Raw genomic sequence first — 18,835 nt, forward strand, 5'->3', positions numbered from 1 at the left:
TTGACGGGGGTGTGATGAGCACCTTCTCTAAAGCTTTACAGAGAGATCAAAGCACAGGAAAGAATGGGTGCTGTGACAGTGCCCCTAAGGAGAGGAGGTCTTCAAGGAGGTGAGGCTGAATGCAAGGAATCTACTGAGGAAAAGATGAGCATAGACCACGAAAGAAGTGTTAAGATCAAGAACTTGAGCAGCAGTTATAGAAGTTGAATGGAGGAGAGCACAAGAAGAAACGTCTTATCGACATAAGCTTTGAGATTGGACAACCACTTGGATGAATATAGTGAAGGATGATTCAGACTTCTCAGCACTGGGGACGTAATGGTATTGAGTACAGGAGGGAAGGAGCCAAAGAGAAAAAATGAACCTCTTTTGACACTGTGTTCATTGGATTTAGTTTTGGTGACACTGAATCCAAAATGTCTAGAGTCTCTCATGGGCATGGATGAGCTTTGGCCTATCTAGTACGTATTCACTTTGATAACACATGTAGTAGTGAGTGGCCCTGTGCGTGGATTCTGATTTTATAGCAAAAAGATTGAGAGTCCAGGGCCAGTTTTGGGGAGGCTTACCTCTCTTGGTAAGAGGTGGTTCAACACTTTTCAACAAAGGAGAAAACTCTTGAGTGTCCAGTGACATAGGAAGCGAACTAGGCTTGCTCTAAGCATCTTGGAAGCTCAGCTTAGAAAAGAAGCTTCTGAGAAGCAGAAGCTCATAGGCCTGTCCTGCTTATTGTGTATTCATGTAACATCTTCAAAGGAGTCAGAGAAATAATCATCTCCAAACTCTATTTAGATCTAGTCACTGGGGATGTTGACTTACACATTGGCAGCCATGTGCTTAAACTGTGCTCTGTACATGCCTCTGGGTACCACTTTTCTGTTCATCTTCTCTCTGTATGTTCAGGACACTGGCAGAACCCTCAAAAAGCTTTGTTTAATGTTCTTTTTATTCTGTGTAGACATATCCTCACCTCCACCATCAATGTCTCATGCATCTGTAGTGCATTTTCTAGTAATGGGGATGGGGCTTTTCTGAGGCACTGTGGATGAGTGGAAATACCCTGGGTAGCTAGCTATTGAAGTCTAAAGGATAGGGGCTCAAACCCTCACCTTTCACATTGCTAGCTCTGTTTCTCTTCCAACCCCAGTTTCCTCATCTGTAGAACGTGGGTGATAATACCTAGCTGGCAGGGTTATGTGAAATCAGCCACGATAAGCACTACCACCAAATAAATTGGAGCATTTTATTATCTGCCAAAACTCTAGGCTTGGCTAATGAAAAAATATGCCTGTAGGACATGTAGAAGCTACTCAATCCCTCAGTCAGGTTGATATCTTTGGGTCCATTCCCTGGACTCCACTCCATGGATTGGATCTAATGCCTTGTATACAAAGATACCCATGGTCCTCTTGTGCCCAGCCTCAAGCATTCTTTCAACATGATGGGAAGAAGTGTGGAGGAGGTCTGGGCAGACACGGTTATGGTTGCATGTTCATTAGCACAGTGTTTAGAGATTTTTGGAAAGAGAATATCAGGAAAGGGGACCCAAAGTTTGATATTTACATAATAATTTGAAACTTACTTTTTGAATCCTAGGATTCTAGGAATGTAGACAAAACAAAGTGTTCTACTGATGGCATAGAAAGGTTTTTATCATCATAAATCTTAGCCTTTTTGGTCTTTTCTGGGGTTTGCTGAATTCACAGTCATATGTTGTTTCACAGCAATTATCACCTGACCATCTTCTACTTTATTATTAAGACAGTGATATTCTGGGAAATTTATAGCATAAGAGAAGCCTCTCAAGTTAAAAATCTCAAAGCCTACCAGTCCACATTGGGAAGAGATTTAAGAACCCCTGCAAAACAAATCCTCTTCCATGCCCCAATTTCTGAACTAATTGATAAATAAAATACAAGGAAAAAAATCAGATGGAAGACTAGACTATAACCTCTACTATTAGAAAATTTATTTTTTAGCTACAGGTGAATGCGCTTCCTAATGCTGGAACACAAACAAACCCACCCAGTCGCTGGCAGTGCAGGACCACCACAGGCCTTCCCATGGGAGGGGGCTGCCCTCCTGTGTAGAGCTGATGGAGGTCCAGGTGGCTGTGTGCTTCCTGCCAGCACCTGTCTCCCTAAGGGAAAGAGGAGAGGAAGGGGTGGGACGAGTCACGTCCAGTGTCTACCTCCAATCACTACAATAAGTGAGGGAGTGGAGAGGCCCAAGTATATGGGAGGGAAAAGGTACCGAGAGTGATGTAGCCCCTCTTCCTTAACATTCATCTTTGATAACTACTTTCTTTCATTCATTTATTCATCCTTCATATATTGAGTATCTATCATGTGCTAAGGACTGTGTTAGCCCCTGGGGATACAAAGATGATTCATCCCTGCTCTAAAGAAATGTGGGATTTATTGCAGGAGACAGCTGGGAAACGGGTAGCTCACACTGACAACACTGGGACAGAGGTGCACATAGGTGCCACAGAGACTTGGGAGGGATTTGGGTCCAGATGCGGAGCCTCAGGTAAGATTTTTTTGGCGTGAGTGACTTCTAAGCTGTTTAGTAGGAATATCATTCTGGTGTTTTAAGTCTGAGCGAGAAGGTAGAACTTCTCTTCAGAAACCAGCTTGTGGGTGGAAGGAGGGGGTGTCTAAAATTGGATTACCACTGGATAAAAATTTAGAGCAAAAGTATCATTTCATAAATTCTGTGCTTTCTTAGAAATTAAAACCACAGGATGGTTGGATCCTGTTTATCTTTGTCAGTTTATTAGAGCTCAACTTTAGCGAGGAGAAACATCACAACAGAGTATTAAGTACAGATGTTCAGTATCCCAACAGTATGTCTGAAACTGAGGCGTTTTCAAAAACACTAACTGTATAACCTAGGACAGCCTTTCCTATTGAGGGGTTTAAGGTGACTTGCAATAAAAAAAGATTTAAAAAATAAAAGTAGGAAATCATACCCAGGATCACCTATATTACCAGCCTTTCTGGGCCTGGACTTCCGTGTCTGTTGGAATAATACTTTGCTCTACACACTCTCATAGGTAGATTGTCAGGATGAACTGGGGTGACAGATGTGCTGTGCTATAGACAGTTAAAAGTCCAAGACATCATTTTTAATATGCTCTTATAATGAAATACAGCCAGCCTAAAGCAGAGTATATATTTTAATGGATTAAACTAATCAGTTGCCTCTGGCACCAATATGCAACTTTGCAGCTGTGGCCAGGAAAACAGGGTAAGGCAGATTTGGGGAGGGAAATGTTTGCCTATAAAATAAATATATTTTAATGGGAAAAATCTTTACCAGTGCCTTAAAAAACAGAGTAGTGAGGGTGGAAATAAAAGTTCTGCTGTCTCTCAAGGAGAACATTCATACTGTTGATTCGTTTGGAGAAGGATTCATATACTATGCCTGATCTCTTTAGGATACCATGACAAATAGAAAGAACAACTGGTAAGAGTAATTCACAATGGATGGGTTCCATTCCCGCTGATTAACTGGGTTTAGATACCCAGTGAGAGAATATCACTTCCTTCCTTCATTCAATAAATAGTTATTGACCATCCACTATGTGCCAGCAGTGTTCTAGATGCTAGGATTCTGCAGGAAATGAAAGAGATAAAAATCCCTGATCTTGCAGAGCTTTCATTTTACAGAAGGAAGAAAGGCGATAAATAAAACAATAAGTATAATTGGTAGGAGTGATGTAAGGTGGTGATACATAAGTGCTACGTAGGAAAATGAAGCACAGAGGGGTTGGGATTAGTGGGGGTGGGATACAACTTAAATAGGGTGGTCGGAGAAGGCCTGTCTGAGAAGGGGAGATTTGAACAAAGGTCTGACAGAGGTGAGAGGGTGAGCCATGAGACTGTAGAGGGAAGAGCTTTCCGAGCAGGAGGATCAGCCAGTCCAGCCCGCATGTTTAAGGAACAACCCGGAGGCCAGTGTGGTGAGAGCAGAGTGAGTGAATGAGTGAAAGTAGGGGGAGGCCAGGTCTGAGGGGTGATGTGGATGAATGTGGATGTGACTGGGAGATGGGGGGGGCGGCGATAGGGGGTGGAGGAAGGCTACAAATGTTGGAGGTTCTTATAGGCCATTGTTAGGACTTTGGCATTTTCTCTGAGTGAGACGGGGGGCAGAGGAGTGATACTACCTAGGTTTTAACAGAAACTCTTTGAAGGCTTTGTTGAAAATAGGTTTCAGGGGGCAAGAATTAAAGCAGGAAGACCAGTTAAGAGGCTTTTTTTAAAAAATCAGTACATATGATGAGTGTCTTCTACATGCCAGCCACTATTCTAGGTGCAAGGGATCCAAAAGTGAGCAAAGCAGACAATCCCCTTCCCTTGTGGAGCTTACATTCTGGAGGGAGGGGACAAACAATAATTAAAGAATAAGTAAACTAGTAATTTAGGGACCAGTAAATACAATGGAGAAAACTAACACGGGGAGGGGAGGTGGCACACCATTGCAATAATGCAGGCAAGAGTTGCTAATGACCTGTACCAGCATCCGGGCAGTAGGGGTGGTGGGAAGTATTTGAAAGGTAAAGCTGATAGGATTTACTGACACATTAGATGTGGGTTGAGAAGAAAAAAAAAAAAAAACACTAGAGAAACAGCAATGACTCCTAGGTTTTTGACCTGAGCAGTTGGAAGGATGGAGTTGCCATAAACTGAGATGGGAAAAATTGCAGGAAGAGCAGTTATGGGCAAGGGGTGGGGATCAGAAGTTTGGTTTGACCAAGTTATATTTGGAGATGCCTAGTAGGTATCTTACTGGTGAGACCAATTATAATAACATCCTACCTACTGCAGTTCTTTGCAGTGTACTCAGTTTTTCCACATGCACCATCTCATTAATTGCGGAGGGACTCCTTTTCAAACATGTAATAAAACAAGTGGATATTCCTGAGTCCTGAGGACAACAGCTCCAGAATAGGAGAAATCTCTCACTACATTTGGGTCTGTTTGTGGTATGATAATTCAAAATCCACTATTCATTTTCTTAATTGCATTGTAAGATTCCATTTTTTTATAATAGGTTGGCACCAAGAACATACTATAAAAATGGGCTTTTCCAGAAAAGAAACTGAAGATTGGCATCATAGCCTAGAATTATAATGAAAAGAAAGAAACACTTTTGAATTATGATGGAAGATAAAACATGCATATTTTCCTTTTTTAAATTAATTACGAACACAAAAACTCAATATAAAAATGCATAAAAGACTTATAAACAATTTTCTCCATGCCTTCTTAGCCATGAACTTTTGATTTTTTAAAACTAGAATTCTGTTAAATTAGAAGCATGTAATAACAAATTCCCTTTTTTATTTTTATATCTCTGATGAATCTTGTATATATTCATTATATGAATGAGTTTGAACCTGTTAACCAGAAAGAAAATAATCTGACGGGGACTGAAATTTCCTAGTGTAATAATTAACATATGTTCAATGCTTTTTGGTTAGCAAAGCTCTTTACACATGTATGTTATCTCGTTCCGTCTTCCTAAGACTCCTGTGAGGTCAGGATTTTATAGACAAGGAAACTGAGATTCGAGAGTGGAGGTTACTTTCCCAAGATTATATAATCCCATGGTAGCTTGGTACTAGCTCCTACTGTAGCCAAATTACAAAGCAATGGGACTTGATTTTTGGTTACCGAGCAGCCACAACTGTCTGCTCTCGTCTGAAATTAATAACAGAACAAACTATTGAGCTTTTATTAATGTGTCAAGCACTTTAAAAAATGTTTTTTATGTATTATCTTGTTTTTATCCTCACATTAATGCTATGAAGTACATACTTTAAAAAGTAAATACCCTAATTGAGAAAGACAAGGCACGAAGATATAGGTAACTTTCTCAGGGTCACTCAGCCAAGGGTAGCAGCATCATGACTCACACCCAGCCACTTTGAACCTGTAGTTCATGCACTTGGCCAGAGCATCCAGAGCCCAAAGTTTCCATGTTTGCAGTGAAGACCCTGTGGGAATAGTACAGAGGAAGATATTAGTGGTCATTTATACTTTAGTGTAGATTGGTTTCTGTTGCTGAGAGTAACTTTTGTTAGCAGGGAAAGGAGGAGAGTAGAAGATCTGGAGGGAGATAAGACAAAAATAGCAAAAAAGGTAGACAAACAGGAGCTATTGCTAAAGGCAGATTTTCTTTATTCCCCAGTGCTCTCCAGAGCTTAAACTGTTGCTGAATGCTTAGAATTACTTTCTGAGTTTTCACCCAAATGACAGCTCTCTTTTTCACCAACACTTTTTTATGTGTAAAACACACAATTTTAATCAGTAATTGAATTTAGAGCAAGTCAGTGAATGATATGTCATATTTACACAATTTTTAAATGACTAAGGACTGTATTTCCTCTTTCAGAGAAGAACCAGTGGATAAGGACAAGAGAGAATTTTAAAAAAAAAAAAGGGGGTGGGGACTTCCCTGGTGGCACAGTGGTTGAGAGTCCGCCTGCCGATGCAGGGGACGTGGGTTCGTGCCCTGGTCTGGGAAGATCCCACATGCCGTGGAGCGGCTGGGCCCGTGAGCCATGGCCGCTGAGCCTGCGCTTCCGGAGCCTGTGCTCCGCAACGGGAGAGGCCACAACAGTGAGAGGCCCGCGTACCGCAAAAAAAAAAAAAAAAGTTAGCGGCTTCCTTTCACAAAACAGTTTTTCATTACTGATGCCTGCACTATTCCTTTAGTCTTTAAATTTTTTTTTAAATTTACATTCAGTGAAATTCACTCTTTAGTGTACAGTTCTAAGAGTTTTATAACATCATAGATTCTTCCAGCCAACACCAGACAGGATACAGAACAATTCTAAAGAACTCCCTCCTCTTTCTTATCTACTCTTTCTTATCTACTCTTAAGTTATTGTCTGACGTCACTTAGTGCCAGGGAACTTACTTTACTTTGATCTATTTCCACATTGATTTTTATTCTTCTGTCAGTACTGCTACTATTCCCATTATATTTTAATTTTTTATATTCTTCTGAATTAGAAAGAGACCTACATAACTACAGTACTTTAGTATATGATAATAGTGACATTTCTTATTGGAAGAGGGAAAGGGATTATTCAGTAAAGTATATTGGGATGACTGAGTAGCTGTCCAGAAAAAATAAAATTCCTTACACCAAAATAAATTCCAGGTGGTGCAAAAAATATAACATAGAAATATTAAGCCTTAAAATACCAAGAAAAAAATAGGAGAAACTTTTTGTGGAATATTGGAGTGAGAAAGGCCTTTCAAATAATACCAAAAAAACCCCACCAGAATCCATGAAAAGAAAACTGATAAGTTCTACTCTAAAAGTATTAAAAATGTATGCATTGGAAACAAACATCATAGACAAAGTCAAAAGACAATGATAAAGTGGGAAAAATATTTGCAACACCTGTGGCAGAGGGCTAAATTATGTAATATATAAATAGTTTTTTAAAGTCAGTAAGAGAAAGACCAACAGTCCAACAGAAAGACAACAAAATGACATAAACATAGAGAAATGGAAAACATTTGAAAGATATCTCATTCATGTAGCATAAAAGCAATACAAATTAAAACTCGAATGGTATTTTTACCTATCAGATTAGCAAAGATCAAAAAGGATCTTGACACAATCTTGGTAAGTGTGTGGGAAACAGGCACTCTCCTATACTGTTAGAGGACTGTAAATTGGTTCAACCTCTTCAGAGGACAATTTCGTTTTATATGTATGTGTGTGTGTGTGTGTGTGTGTGTGTATAAATTTTAAATGTAAGCCATGCATTGTGTTGGACATATGAGCAAAGATATACATCAAGTGTTCATTGCAAGTGATTATAATAAAAGATTGGTAACACCAGTCATATCCACCAATATGATATACATTAGAAACCCTTTAAAAATAAGGGTAGGGAGGGCTTCCCTGGTGGCGCAGTGGTTGAGAGTCCGCCTGCCGATGCAGGGGACACGGATTCGTGCCCTGGTCCGGGAGCATCCCACATGCCGTGGAGCGACGGGGCCCGTGAGACATGGCCGCTGAGCCTGCGTGTCCAGAGCCTGTGGTCCGCAACGGGAGAGACCACAACAGTGAGAGGCCCGCGTACTGCAAAAAGAAAAAAAAAAAAAAAAAAAAGTAGGGGGACTTCCCTGGTGGTCCAGTGGTAAAGAATTCGTCTTACAATGCAGGGAACGCGGTTCGATCCCTGGTCAGGGAACTAAGATCCCACATGCCGCGGGGCAACTAAGCCCTTGCGCCACAACTACTGAGCTCGCGCATCTCAACTAGAGAGCCCACGTGCCGCAAACTAAAGAGCCCACACGCCCTGGAGCCTGTGCACCACGACTAGAGAGAGAAAACCCGCACGCCACAGCTAGAGAGAAGCCCACGCGCCGCAATGAAAGATCCCGCGTGCTTCAACAAAGATCCTGCGTGCCGCAACTAAGACCCTGACGCAGCCAAAAATATAATAAATCTTTTTTTTTAAAGTAAGGATAGGTCTGTATGAATTCATGGAATAATCTTTGAGTTATATTAAGTAAGCAAAGGAGAGCGCTAAGAAAAAGTATGTATAAAATACCTACTGCCATAGAGTGGAGGATGTATATACACACTTGACTGTGTGTCGAAGGATGGAAACTGGTTCATTGGAGGGTAGTTCTTTAGTGCCTTGCCCAACGAGGATGAAAGATATTATTGAGTTTTAAATCCCTTTTTATGTCAAATATAATGCTTTATTTAATTTTTAAAGTATTTGTCCAATGAACTAAAATTCTTCTTTATACCCCAACCACTAACTGTAGTGACCAAAACTCACACAGTGGAGGCAGGGAAGGGGGGTGGTTCATAAAATCCTTGGCAAATTTTATACATCTAGTTTTTAGTTGCACTAACCTGAACTTCGGGTGTGATAGCAAAAATATGTGCTCTTTCTGGTAAAGAATACTATTCTTTTGCCCTCACAGAGAACATGGAATTGAGTACAAGGATAGCATTTTCACTCTCAGTAGCTATTATTTGGTCACAAGTTCTGCTTTAGGAACCCATTGGATACAGATGCACACATGCTATCTTAAGTCATAATTTTTCATAAATACTTTTTGCAGAGTATTTCTACTTTTTGTACAACCCAAGTTTTTAATGTCTAAATTTGAAAAGGAAAAGGAAAAATACTTACTGGAAATCAGGCACTTCGATAGGTATTTTCATATGCATTACCTTAGTTGCACTTGATTGTTATTTTAATCTGCAGAATTGGACTCATTAGCCCTCTTTTTAAAAAGAGAAAACTGAGACTGAACCAGAATTCAAATCGGGGTCTGTTGGACTCTAAAGCCCCGTGCTTTCTACTCTACCAGGACACTTACTGTGTTTCAAGATATAATATCATACACCTTTCCTCTGAAAATCCTAAGACACGCCATAAAGAACATTTTTTTCTTTTTTTGGCCTCACTGCGTGGCATGTGGGATCTTAGTTCCCCAACCAGGGATCACACCTGTGCCCCCTGCACTGGAAGCGGGGAGTCTCAACCAGTGGACCGCCAGGGAAGTCCCAAAGAACTTTTAAATTATTCCAATAAAAACTCTTGGGTACATTGAATTGGATGAAAAACAGGAATGAGAGCAGGAAAAAGGAGAGAGGAAATGAACTTTGTAAAGAAGGAGTGAGTTACAAAAGAGAACAGACAATAGATGATTACATTCATTTAGGTTATCATAACCCATTCAGGTCTTATTTTTGCCTCAGTTTTTTACTTTTTCATATGACAGAAATGACAGATGAGTTTTAAGATTTTCTTCATAAAGATAACAATGGCAATGTAGGAAACTTGAAAAATACAGAAAAGTATTTTAAAAATCATATTCTCCTATAACCAACTACTATTAACATTTTGGTCTGGTTTCCCCCATTTTTCAGTGCATGTCTATGTGTATATTTATATAAGATGATTGTGACCTACTGAATATAATATTTTTTATGTTATTTTCTTAAAGAATATTTTACACCTTTTCTTACTTCATAAAAAAATAAAAAGCTAGGAAATGTGATTTTAAATATTTTTACTTATTCTCCTACCATAGACCGTTAACTTTTGTTCCAACCTATGGAATATGCTCCAGCATATTGTCGAACATATATTTTTGTCCCCAACTTGAATAATTTTATTAGGCTAGATTTCTAGAATTGGAATTACTAGTGCAAACAGTATGAATATTCCTCTTGATACACATTTGCAAATTGCTTTTCAGAAAAGTTGTGCCATCTTACACCCTTACAAATTATATTTGAGTCTGATATAACATTAACCCTTGAGAGGTTTGAGTATTATTTTTTTAATTGGTGGAAGGCAGATATCTCAGGGTGTAATGCCCTTAATCAGATTTTGGAATCAGTAGTCCCTGATTGGATGAGTTTAGCAGTTTTCTTCAACTGTTTTAATATAAAGTACATTGGGATTCTGGAGATTTCCCATCTTGTTGGCTAAGCCTCTCCTTAGGGATCACTCTCTGGATTGCTCCTGTGGAGAGGGTCGCCTATTAGACATTCACAGAGTGGGTGAAGCCTTAAAGAGCTGGGAGTATTAGAGTAAATAATATTTACTATGCTGAACTTTTTATATAGAGACACTCAGAGAGGTTACTGGCTTGCCAAGGTCACATTTCTAGTAAGAGACTGAATGGATTCAATCCAGGATTTTCTGATTCTAAAATTCATTTTCTATTAACTACCTTGCACTGCTGTAAAAATAAAAATATTACTTGGGGCTTTCAGGTTCTGTTTGTCTTCATTTTATTTAAGATTAAGACTTACTGGAAGGTGTTTTAAAATCACTCATAATCCCAGTCTTTAGAGATAATCACTTTCTGTGCATATTTTCCAGTCATTTTCTGTGCATATTTTAAACATAATTGATCATGATATGTGTGTGTGTGCGTATATATATATATACACATATATACAGTTTTGTAAACTAATTTTATTTCATATTATAAACATGTCATGGTGTCATTATTATTTTAAAACATTTTTAATGGCTGTAATATTCCATCAGTTGGTTCCAGTTTGTTGCACTTATAAGTAATGCTGTAATGAACATCTTGGAGCATAAATCTTTATATGTACTTTTAAGTATTTGTTGAGGGTATAGTCCCAGAAGTGGTTTTCCAAAGTTACACTGCCTTTGGAGAGGCTGCAGAAGCCTTTCAAGAGGGAGGGATCTAATCTATTGATCTACGTTTCTTTTCTTAGTAAACCCCAGCTGAATCCAGGGTTTATTCCCTGTGGCTCTTTAATATTACTTTCACCTGTGCCTACCCATCTACGTGGTTGCTTCTGATCAATAAATATGTTCTATCAGTTGCACAACACGTGGGTATACACGTAAAAATGCATGACATAGAATGTGGATTAGTCATTAGAAATAAATTTAAATGAACTGAAACAAGGCTGTACTCCTATCCTTTAAGTTATTATGAAAAAGAATATTATAGGCAGTATAAATAGGTTGTTTACAGGAAACACTCACTGTAAAGTACCTCTTTATCACACAGATTTTGGTAACATAACGTCAGAGCACCTCCAGTTTACAAGTTGCTCTGATCCCCTTCTCTCTGTGTGCACACATGAATTGTCTTATACCTTCCTTTCTGTACGTTTTACCCCAAATGATGATGTCACTTGAGCCCCTGCCCCCTATGAAGATCTCTAATACAAGTAGAGAGACCAGCCGAGCAAAGCCATCTGCTTAAATTGATTCTTTTCATGATTTTTTGAGAACTATTGGCACATTAAACATTTCATGCAAATTGTTACCATACATGTTAAGTAATGCTAATATATTAAAGTTCGAATTCATTAGCTTTTCAGGAAGAAGGCTTGTGGGTATGTTATTCTGTAATAATTTACTAGCGATAAGTAGGCTTTAATTTCATGCCCTGAGGGCTGTGTCCTTTTGTGTTGTTGGTAGCTTGTTTGTAGAGACAAAAGATCTGCAGAGATAATAAAATGAGGTAACTGACTGCACAGATGTGATCAAAGTAATGGAAATTCAGTGTGGTTATCTTCTAGATTCCAAACATCTGGATGAAAACTACAATATCCATTCATTCACGTGGGAATTTCTAAACCTCTGAATACTGGGGATTCATGTGTCAGCAAAGGCTGTATGTGTTTCCTTGGCTGTATAATTACATTAATAATGCTAACCCAGGCCCTGTAAACTTGTCGATACTCATAGATTTCTTCGAAGGAAAAAAACTCCAATATCCTCCAGCATTTCTTTTGTGACCTGGCAAGAAATAGTGCTGTTCAAGTTCCCAAATGAGTTCAATTGTAATGGACTTCATTTAGAAATTAGCCAATCTATTTTCTAATAGTTTCCACATTTTTTTCTAGAAATGAAAGTTTTCTCACAGGGCTTTTTTTAAAAACTAGTAACATGTGATAGTGCCGTTAAGATTGCAGAAACTGTTTCAATCAGGTATTTAGTCATCTCACTGCTTCAGTTTGCAACTGAATGCGTTCTCGTGCACCGTCAGGTGTCACCGATAAACATTTAGAAAATTGCAGTCTGAAGACACAGTGATGTGTTCAAGTCTGCATTCCTAAGCTTGTTTGGATGGCTCCTGTCCAGTAACCAGCACATTCCTGGGCAGGCAGTAAGTCTAGCTGAATGAAATTGAATTTTTGACTAGCATTTTTAAAGGGATATCTGCACATGTGAATATGTCTGAGTTTCTGAACACAAGGGAACATGTGAAGTGTATACTGATTTTCAGATAGGAGGGGAAAGGTTTAAAGTGTTAGGATGCCTAATGGTCTTAATGGTGTTTAGAATGGAAATCTGGTATCTTTGATAATTTTATAAATTATTTCTTCCTCTTGAAGGAAAAATTCAATAGACTTTTTCTCCTGCATTTTCAAACATTCAAGTCTCTGATCCTTAAATGTTTATCTTCCCTGACCTTATGGCAGAGATATTCACAACGTCCCATCTTTTCTCCTTTCCCTCGGCGATTGACATCCCCATTACCCAACTCTTGTTTCTTTGCTCATGCAGCTTCCTCTGTGATCCCCAATCCATCTGAACTTGTCAACCAACACATCTTTTACAGCCCGTCATCACAGCCATCTCCATCTCCTCTACAAATCTTTCCCTGTTCCCCTGCCAGGTGTCACTTTTCTGTCCTTTAACATCCTAAAGATTTTTATTTATATTACTTTTAGGCACTCATATTTTCACTTTCTGTACTCATCTCTCCCCACTAGACTCTAACATTTCATGGATAGCCGTGTGTCTGGCTTATCTTTTTATCTCCCATAAAACTTAGCATAGAGCCTGGCACAGAGGAAGTGTTCACACGAGAGAGAGAGACAGAGACAGAGAAAGAGTAAGAGAGAGAGGGAGAGGACATGAATATATTAAACTATCTTTCCTTGAGGCACCACAGTGGTTAGACTTGGTAGAGTTTAAAGGAATGAAGAATTGGTATTCCCTCCTTTTACATAGTTGGAATCTCTGATGAAACAGATCACAAACTTCTCTTCAAACTTTGTGTCTGCCAGGGTTTGGGGAACTTTGTTGCTTCCTGTGTCTGGAAGTAAATTCAGAATGTCAGAACTAAGAAGGACCTACTGCATAGCACAGGGAATTTTACTCAATAACTTGTAATAACATATAATGGAAATGTATTTTAAAAAGAATAGGCACGTACATATGTATATATATAACTGAATCACGTTGCTGTAAACTTGAAACTAACACAACATTGTAAGTCAACTATATTTCAAAAAAAAATTTTTTTTAAAGACAAATAAATGTCTGTGCTTGCTTCGGCAGCACATATACTAAAAAAAAAAAAAGAAGACAAATATCTAACACATACACACACACACACACTCACACACACAAAGAATGTCAAAGCTCACTAGCTGTCTTACATTGTCTTTCCTGCCAAGGTGCCTCAGCAGGTCATCCCCCCTCCCCCTCCCTCTCCCCAGCAGAGGAGCTGGCCATCACTATCCTCAGGCCGTTCAGCCCCAGGCCACCTGGCCACTCAACCTCCTGGTGGCCGCTCTGTGGACACTGGAGGGGGCTTCGTCCAAAGGTCAGCTCTCCTTTCACACCCAAGCTCTACACAGAAATCTATCTAAATTTTCTCGCTCTTCTGTTTTTCAGTGATTACACGCATTTCAGGGGTCGCTAAATTTGAACTAGATCTTGAATCTGGCTGCCTACTTTCAAAACAAGCTGATGCACTCACATCTTCTAGTTTGTCAGATTGGAGTGGTTTTATTGATATCATTTTTATCTTAAAGAAACATCAACTGACATTGATACAAATATTTTAATATCTTAATATCTTGTTTTTCAGTCATATTTTTTCCCCAAAACAGGAAAATTCCAAGCATCTTTTATTCAAAACAATTTGACCACTTTCTTAGCACCATGGTCAGGTATGATTGTTGGGTGAAGGCTGTCACAGACTCAAAACTGATTCATCTAGAAATGCCGTGATTCCTCTATCCAGACACATCCCTCATTCCTCCTTATTCAGAAAAACACAAAACAAACAAACAAACAAAAAACCAGACAACCTGGGAACAACAAAAGTTGGAATTCTCTTTGGCTTGCAGGCAGTCAGTTACATCGATTTCTGAGGACATAGAGGCTGTTCTCCCAGGGAACACCTGCAGGGTTGTAAAGAGCAGAGCTAATGGGTGATCTCTGCCACTCTCCCTGCCCATCCCACAATCTCCCTAGAGATAGATTCCAGCATCCGCAGAGGCCCGACTGCATGAACCGTTTTTCCAGTTGATCATCCTGAGGCCCAACTTGTACTGCCTAAGTGACGGATTATAGAATTAGCAATGCATATGGTAAGTGGGCAACACAGAAGGATATGGGATCAAATTCTGATTTGGGATTTTGGTATTTACCCCTGTGGCTAAGACTAAGAGTCTTGGGTAATCTGAAGAAATATGTTAGAAGGAAAAAGTACGATCAGATTAGCCCAAATAAGAGCTGGTGGAAGCTTCTTATAGGAATGTTTTTTTTCAAAATGTTAAGAAAATGGTCCATGGTGATACTGCTCATGTAGGTAAAATGGCTGCTAAAAGAAAAGCAAACCCTTTCTTTTTCAGAAACAGGCAAGCAATCATAATTTGATTTCTAATAGTCATGTTTGCCATGAGGACTTTTACAATGAGGTTATATAAGCAAATTGATTTCCCTTTTGACTTTATCAGAAAATCGTAAAATGCCCCTGAATCTTCCCTCCAGAATTCTCAAAAATGCCTACAATAATCTTCCTAGAAAATTATTTTCTGGATTTCATGATGTCCTGAAGCTCTTCCAGCAGCATTTGATGATTGCCGCTGTAAATAGGCAAAACTTATAATTGAGAAAGACAATGAATGTGATATAATAGCATAGTAAACACAGTTGTATATAATTCATTACCACATCTCCCCCTTTACTTGATTTTATATTCATGTTGAAAGCTCTTAACTGGGCATGTGTAATTGATTCACCATGGTATATGTGGTTGTTTTAATAAAAAGTTTCAACCGAGGCTTTTGTTTAACAGGATAACTCCTTCATTCCACTGTTTCTTTAGGAAAATCAAATTCAACTTATGTCATATCATCTCTGGAACTACATCCTGTTATAGGTGAACACTGCCTATTTTAGCTACAAGAATGGAAGATGAGTCAGACTTTCTTCCTTCCCTTGTTTTTCCTGTGTCCTTGATTTTTCCCAGAATCAACTTTCTATAGAATAAATTTCCCTGGGCACTTTTTGTTCCATTCGATGGAACTCAGAGACTCTCAGATTTTTGTAATTGTAATATCCTTTTCTTAAAAAGGCAAACACATTACCACCTCTCTCAGCATTGCTCTCTTTTTTAAAAACCAGAATAAAGTTTGGAGAAGTTTTAATAGCCTGTGAGAGCATTAAAGGCCTTCTGGGATGTTTTGTCTCATGATTGAAGAAGGGACAATAGCCAATTGTTAGCCTCATGGTAACGTTGAGTGGCTCAATTATTTGGATGCTAACCCTACTTTCAAAATGGCAAAATAGAGAATGGGATGTAATACAGACTTTTCCAGATTTAGTGCTATGTATGGTCAACGAAGAACTATATTCACAGACCAAAAAGAAAAAGAAAAAAAAAAGTACCATGTATCCTAGGATCAATCAGCATGCATGTTTCTGACGTCACCAGTATGGTAAAAACGTCATAGGAAATCCTGCTGTGTGTCTGCAGTGACCAGGGCTGACATGCCCACACTGCTCCGCTAGGACCATCAAACCAAGGCCTCGTGGTTCAGCATCTGTCATCAGTCATTTAGTCTTAGAACCTTAGCTTACTCTTCATGCCTTTTTGTTCCTTCTCAACCTACCTACCTATTCACATGTGAAAAAACTTTTTTTCTCCTAATGGCTAACAGGTTTAACAGGTTATTTTATCTACTAGCTTCCTCCTTATCTCTCCCACATCCTCTTTGTGCCCTAGAAGCAGGTAAATTCACTACTAGCTAATTATAGTACATCATTTTCAATACATAACTTTCTGTTGAGACTTCTGAAAGCATATCAAAGAAGAGCAATAGGCTGAATGAAACAATTAATAAAGAGTATTTTACTGAGCTTTTTAAAAAAGCAAATTTCCCCCATACCAGTGAGTGAGAGGCACATACAGAATGGCTAAACGCAGAGGTATTTCTCAAATCTGTTCAGGTTAATCTGACATAGGATAGGCTGGGGAAGAAATCAATGGATTCACGTTGCTAGACAGTACAGTGTATCATATATTTAGATCATTTTATATATAGCTGTTATTGGATGAATTCTTCTAAAACAAATACTACAACAACAAAAAGTTTCTTAATAATAGACATCAGGGGAAGCTTATGTTCCTCCTCTGTTCCATGCTGATTTAACACAACCATACCCACATGACCATCACAGCTCTGCGTGGGTGACTTAGCTCTAATGACCAATAGGACTTGGCCCAGATTGGTGGAAATTTTATCTCTAGATGTGCTTAACAAGGGAAACAAGAAGGCTGAGCAGTTTTCTGTGAAACAGAAAATCAAAGGAAGAGAAGCAGATGATGTCAACAAGGGGGGAAAAAATCTGGCAAAGGAATTTGGTATTATTCCCTCAATTATCTGTGTTTTTTAAGAAATGCAAATCCTTTTCATCTTTTAGATGGTGCATGTCTCGTGTTAGTCCAGAAAACTTATGCCTTTTACAAGTATTGTTAATAAATTTGAAATTAAGTAATAGTCTATCTAAAAATTTTAGTAAAGAAAGAATGTGAATAAATCCTTGGAGTTTGTGGTAAAGAAGTGAATTGAAGGACACCAGAAAACAAAATGTTCATTTGGATGTATGAACCAATGAAACACCAGAACCACAGAATTTTTTCTCTCTAAACTATAGTGAAGCTCTTAAATATAAGTATAAAAACCAACAACAAACCGTTCATATACTGTGAAAAGGACAGTTGGCTGAAGTGTGGTACCTGAGGTTCCAGGTTTACAGGGGATCTTGATGGTTTGTGCCTGAACAGAAGGGTTCTAGGGTGGGAAGACTACAAATGTTAGTACCGTAAGAGCATTTTGTGCATCATAAAATTCACAGGCCCACTGAGCCTGTAAAGACAGCGTGCTCTAAATGGTTTTCCACCACTTTTCTGGAGAACCCAGCCCCTTCTATAAAGACTCCTCTTCCATATTTAGAGATAGAGGCACAGGAACATTTCATGATCTTTAGGAGGGTAATAGTGTGAAAAGTAAGGTTGTAAAATGAACTACTTTCCTCCCCTTTCTACCTAATTTCTTTCTCCTGTGCTTTTAAAGACTAGGATATCTCTTTCTGACCCCAGAGCTCATGTTTAACTCAGAAAGTATACTTTACAAATGTCCTGCATGTTCTAATTCGTATGATGGAAGGAGAAAAGAGCTCATCTGAGCACCAATTTGACATCGTTTTATTCCAACAGTCTTTGGAAGCCAACACCCCTTCCCTTTTTGACTGTCTAAAATGCCCTTGCTAGCCAGGTCCCTCTGCTAGCTACAGTGTTTGCACATTTCCTTGTTAATCAGCCTCGTAGGCTCGGAGACTGTGTGTTTTGGTGTTGTTTCTGTGTGCAATCTCGTGCTGCTTCCTGAACGCATGTGTCCCTTCCCTTCACAGCCTACTCGACACCCAGCACCTCCCCCGCAAACCGATTCGTCAGTGTTGGACCACGGGATCCAAGCTTTGTAAATATCCCTCAACAGACACAGGTGGGCCGCTCTCATCTTTTCTGTATGTGGTGCAGCTTGTTTTATTCATCAGGTGCATTGTAACTCGTCTTTCGGCACAACAGGCTGCATTTCCCAGCCCCTGTTCAGTCCCCTTTCCTCCCGACCCCTACCCATCCTGGCCCTTCAGCCACATTTCCATGTGTTCTTAGAAATCATGGAAAACAGTGCCTGCAATTTTTGCTTCTTGTATTGAGGGGGTAGGAGAGGAGGGCTTCTGTGCCGGAACTGCTTTTGCTATGGGAAGAAAATTTTCCCAGGCTGGATAGCGTGTGCTCCCTCTTTTAGGAATCTGTGCCTCTCTACATGCAAGCAGACAGAAGTAGGCCCCTATTGAACCTGGAAAGTATACTCTGGCTGCCGGCGACATCAGAGTGCATGCTGGGAATGGGGGGCCAGTCACTCTTATGTACTCATTATAGGGTCCCCAGGAACCTGGCAGACTTCCTAAGAGAAAGGAAAAGAAAGGGTTCCTGAGCGCTGTTAAGTTGCTGGTGTTGGTACTGAA

The 18,835-nt window shown here is 39.3% G+C and overlaps 1 protein-coding gene across 4 annotated transcripts in view; it reads left to right on the top strand.

The window, feature by feature from the left end:
- The window catches only part of NFIA (nuclear factor I A), a gene marked incomplete at its 3' end in the record, with an annotated part of 384,610 nt that overhangs the window by 327,725 nt on the left and 38,050 nt on the right, over window positions 1–18,835 (top strand). For 2 of the 4 annotated variants that reach the window (XM_082613084.1, XM_082613085.1), the window contains exon 10: window positions 18,218–18,309. The exons of 1 other annotated variant lie outside the window; for it this stretch is intronic. In XM_082613084.1, the coding sequence (XP_082469210.1) occupies window positions 18,218–18,309 (92 nt within the window). Of the gene's footprint in view, window positions 1–18,217; window positions 18,373–18,835 lie in introns of those variants that run through there. One more of the 4 variants, XM_082613083.1, reaches the window with a different exon arrangement.

The sequence above is a fragment of the Mesoplodon mirus genome, assembly GCF_964341445.2.
Source record: "Mesoplodon mirus genome assembly, chromosome: 3".
In the NCBI taxonomy this organism is placed as follows: Eukaryota; Metazoa; Chordata; class Mammalia; order Artiodactyla; family Ziphiidae; genus Mesoplodon; species Mesoplodon mirus.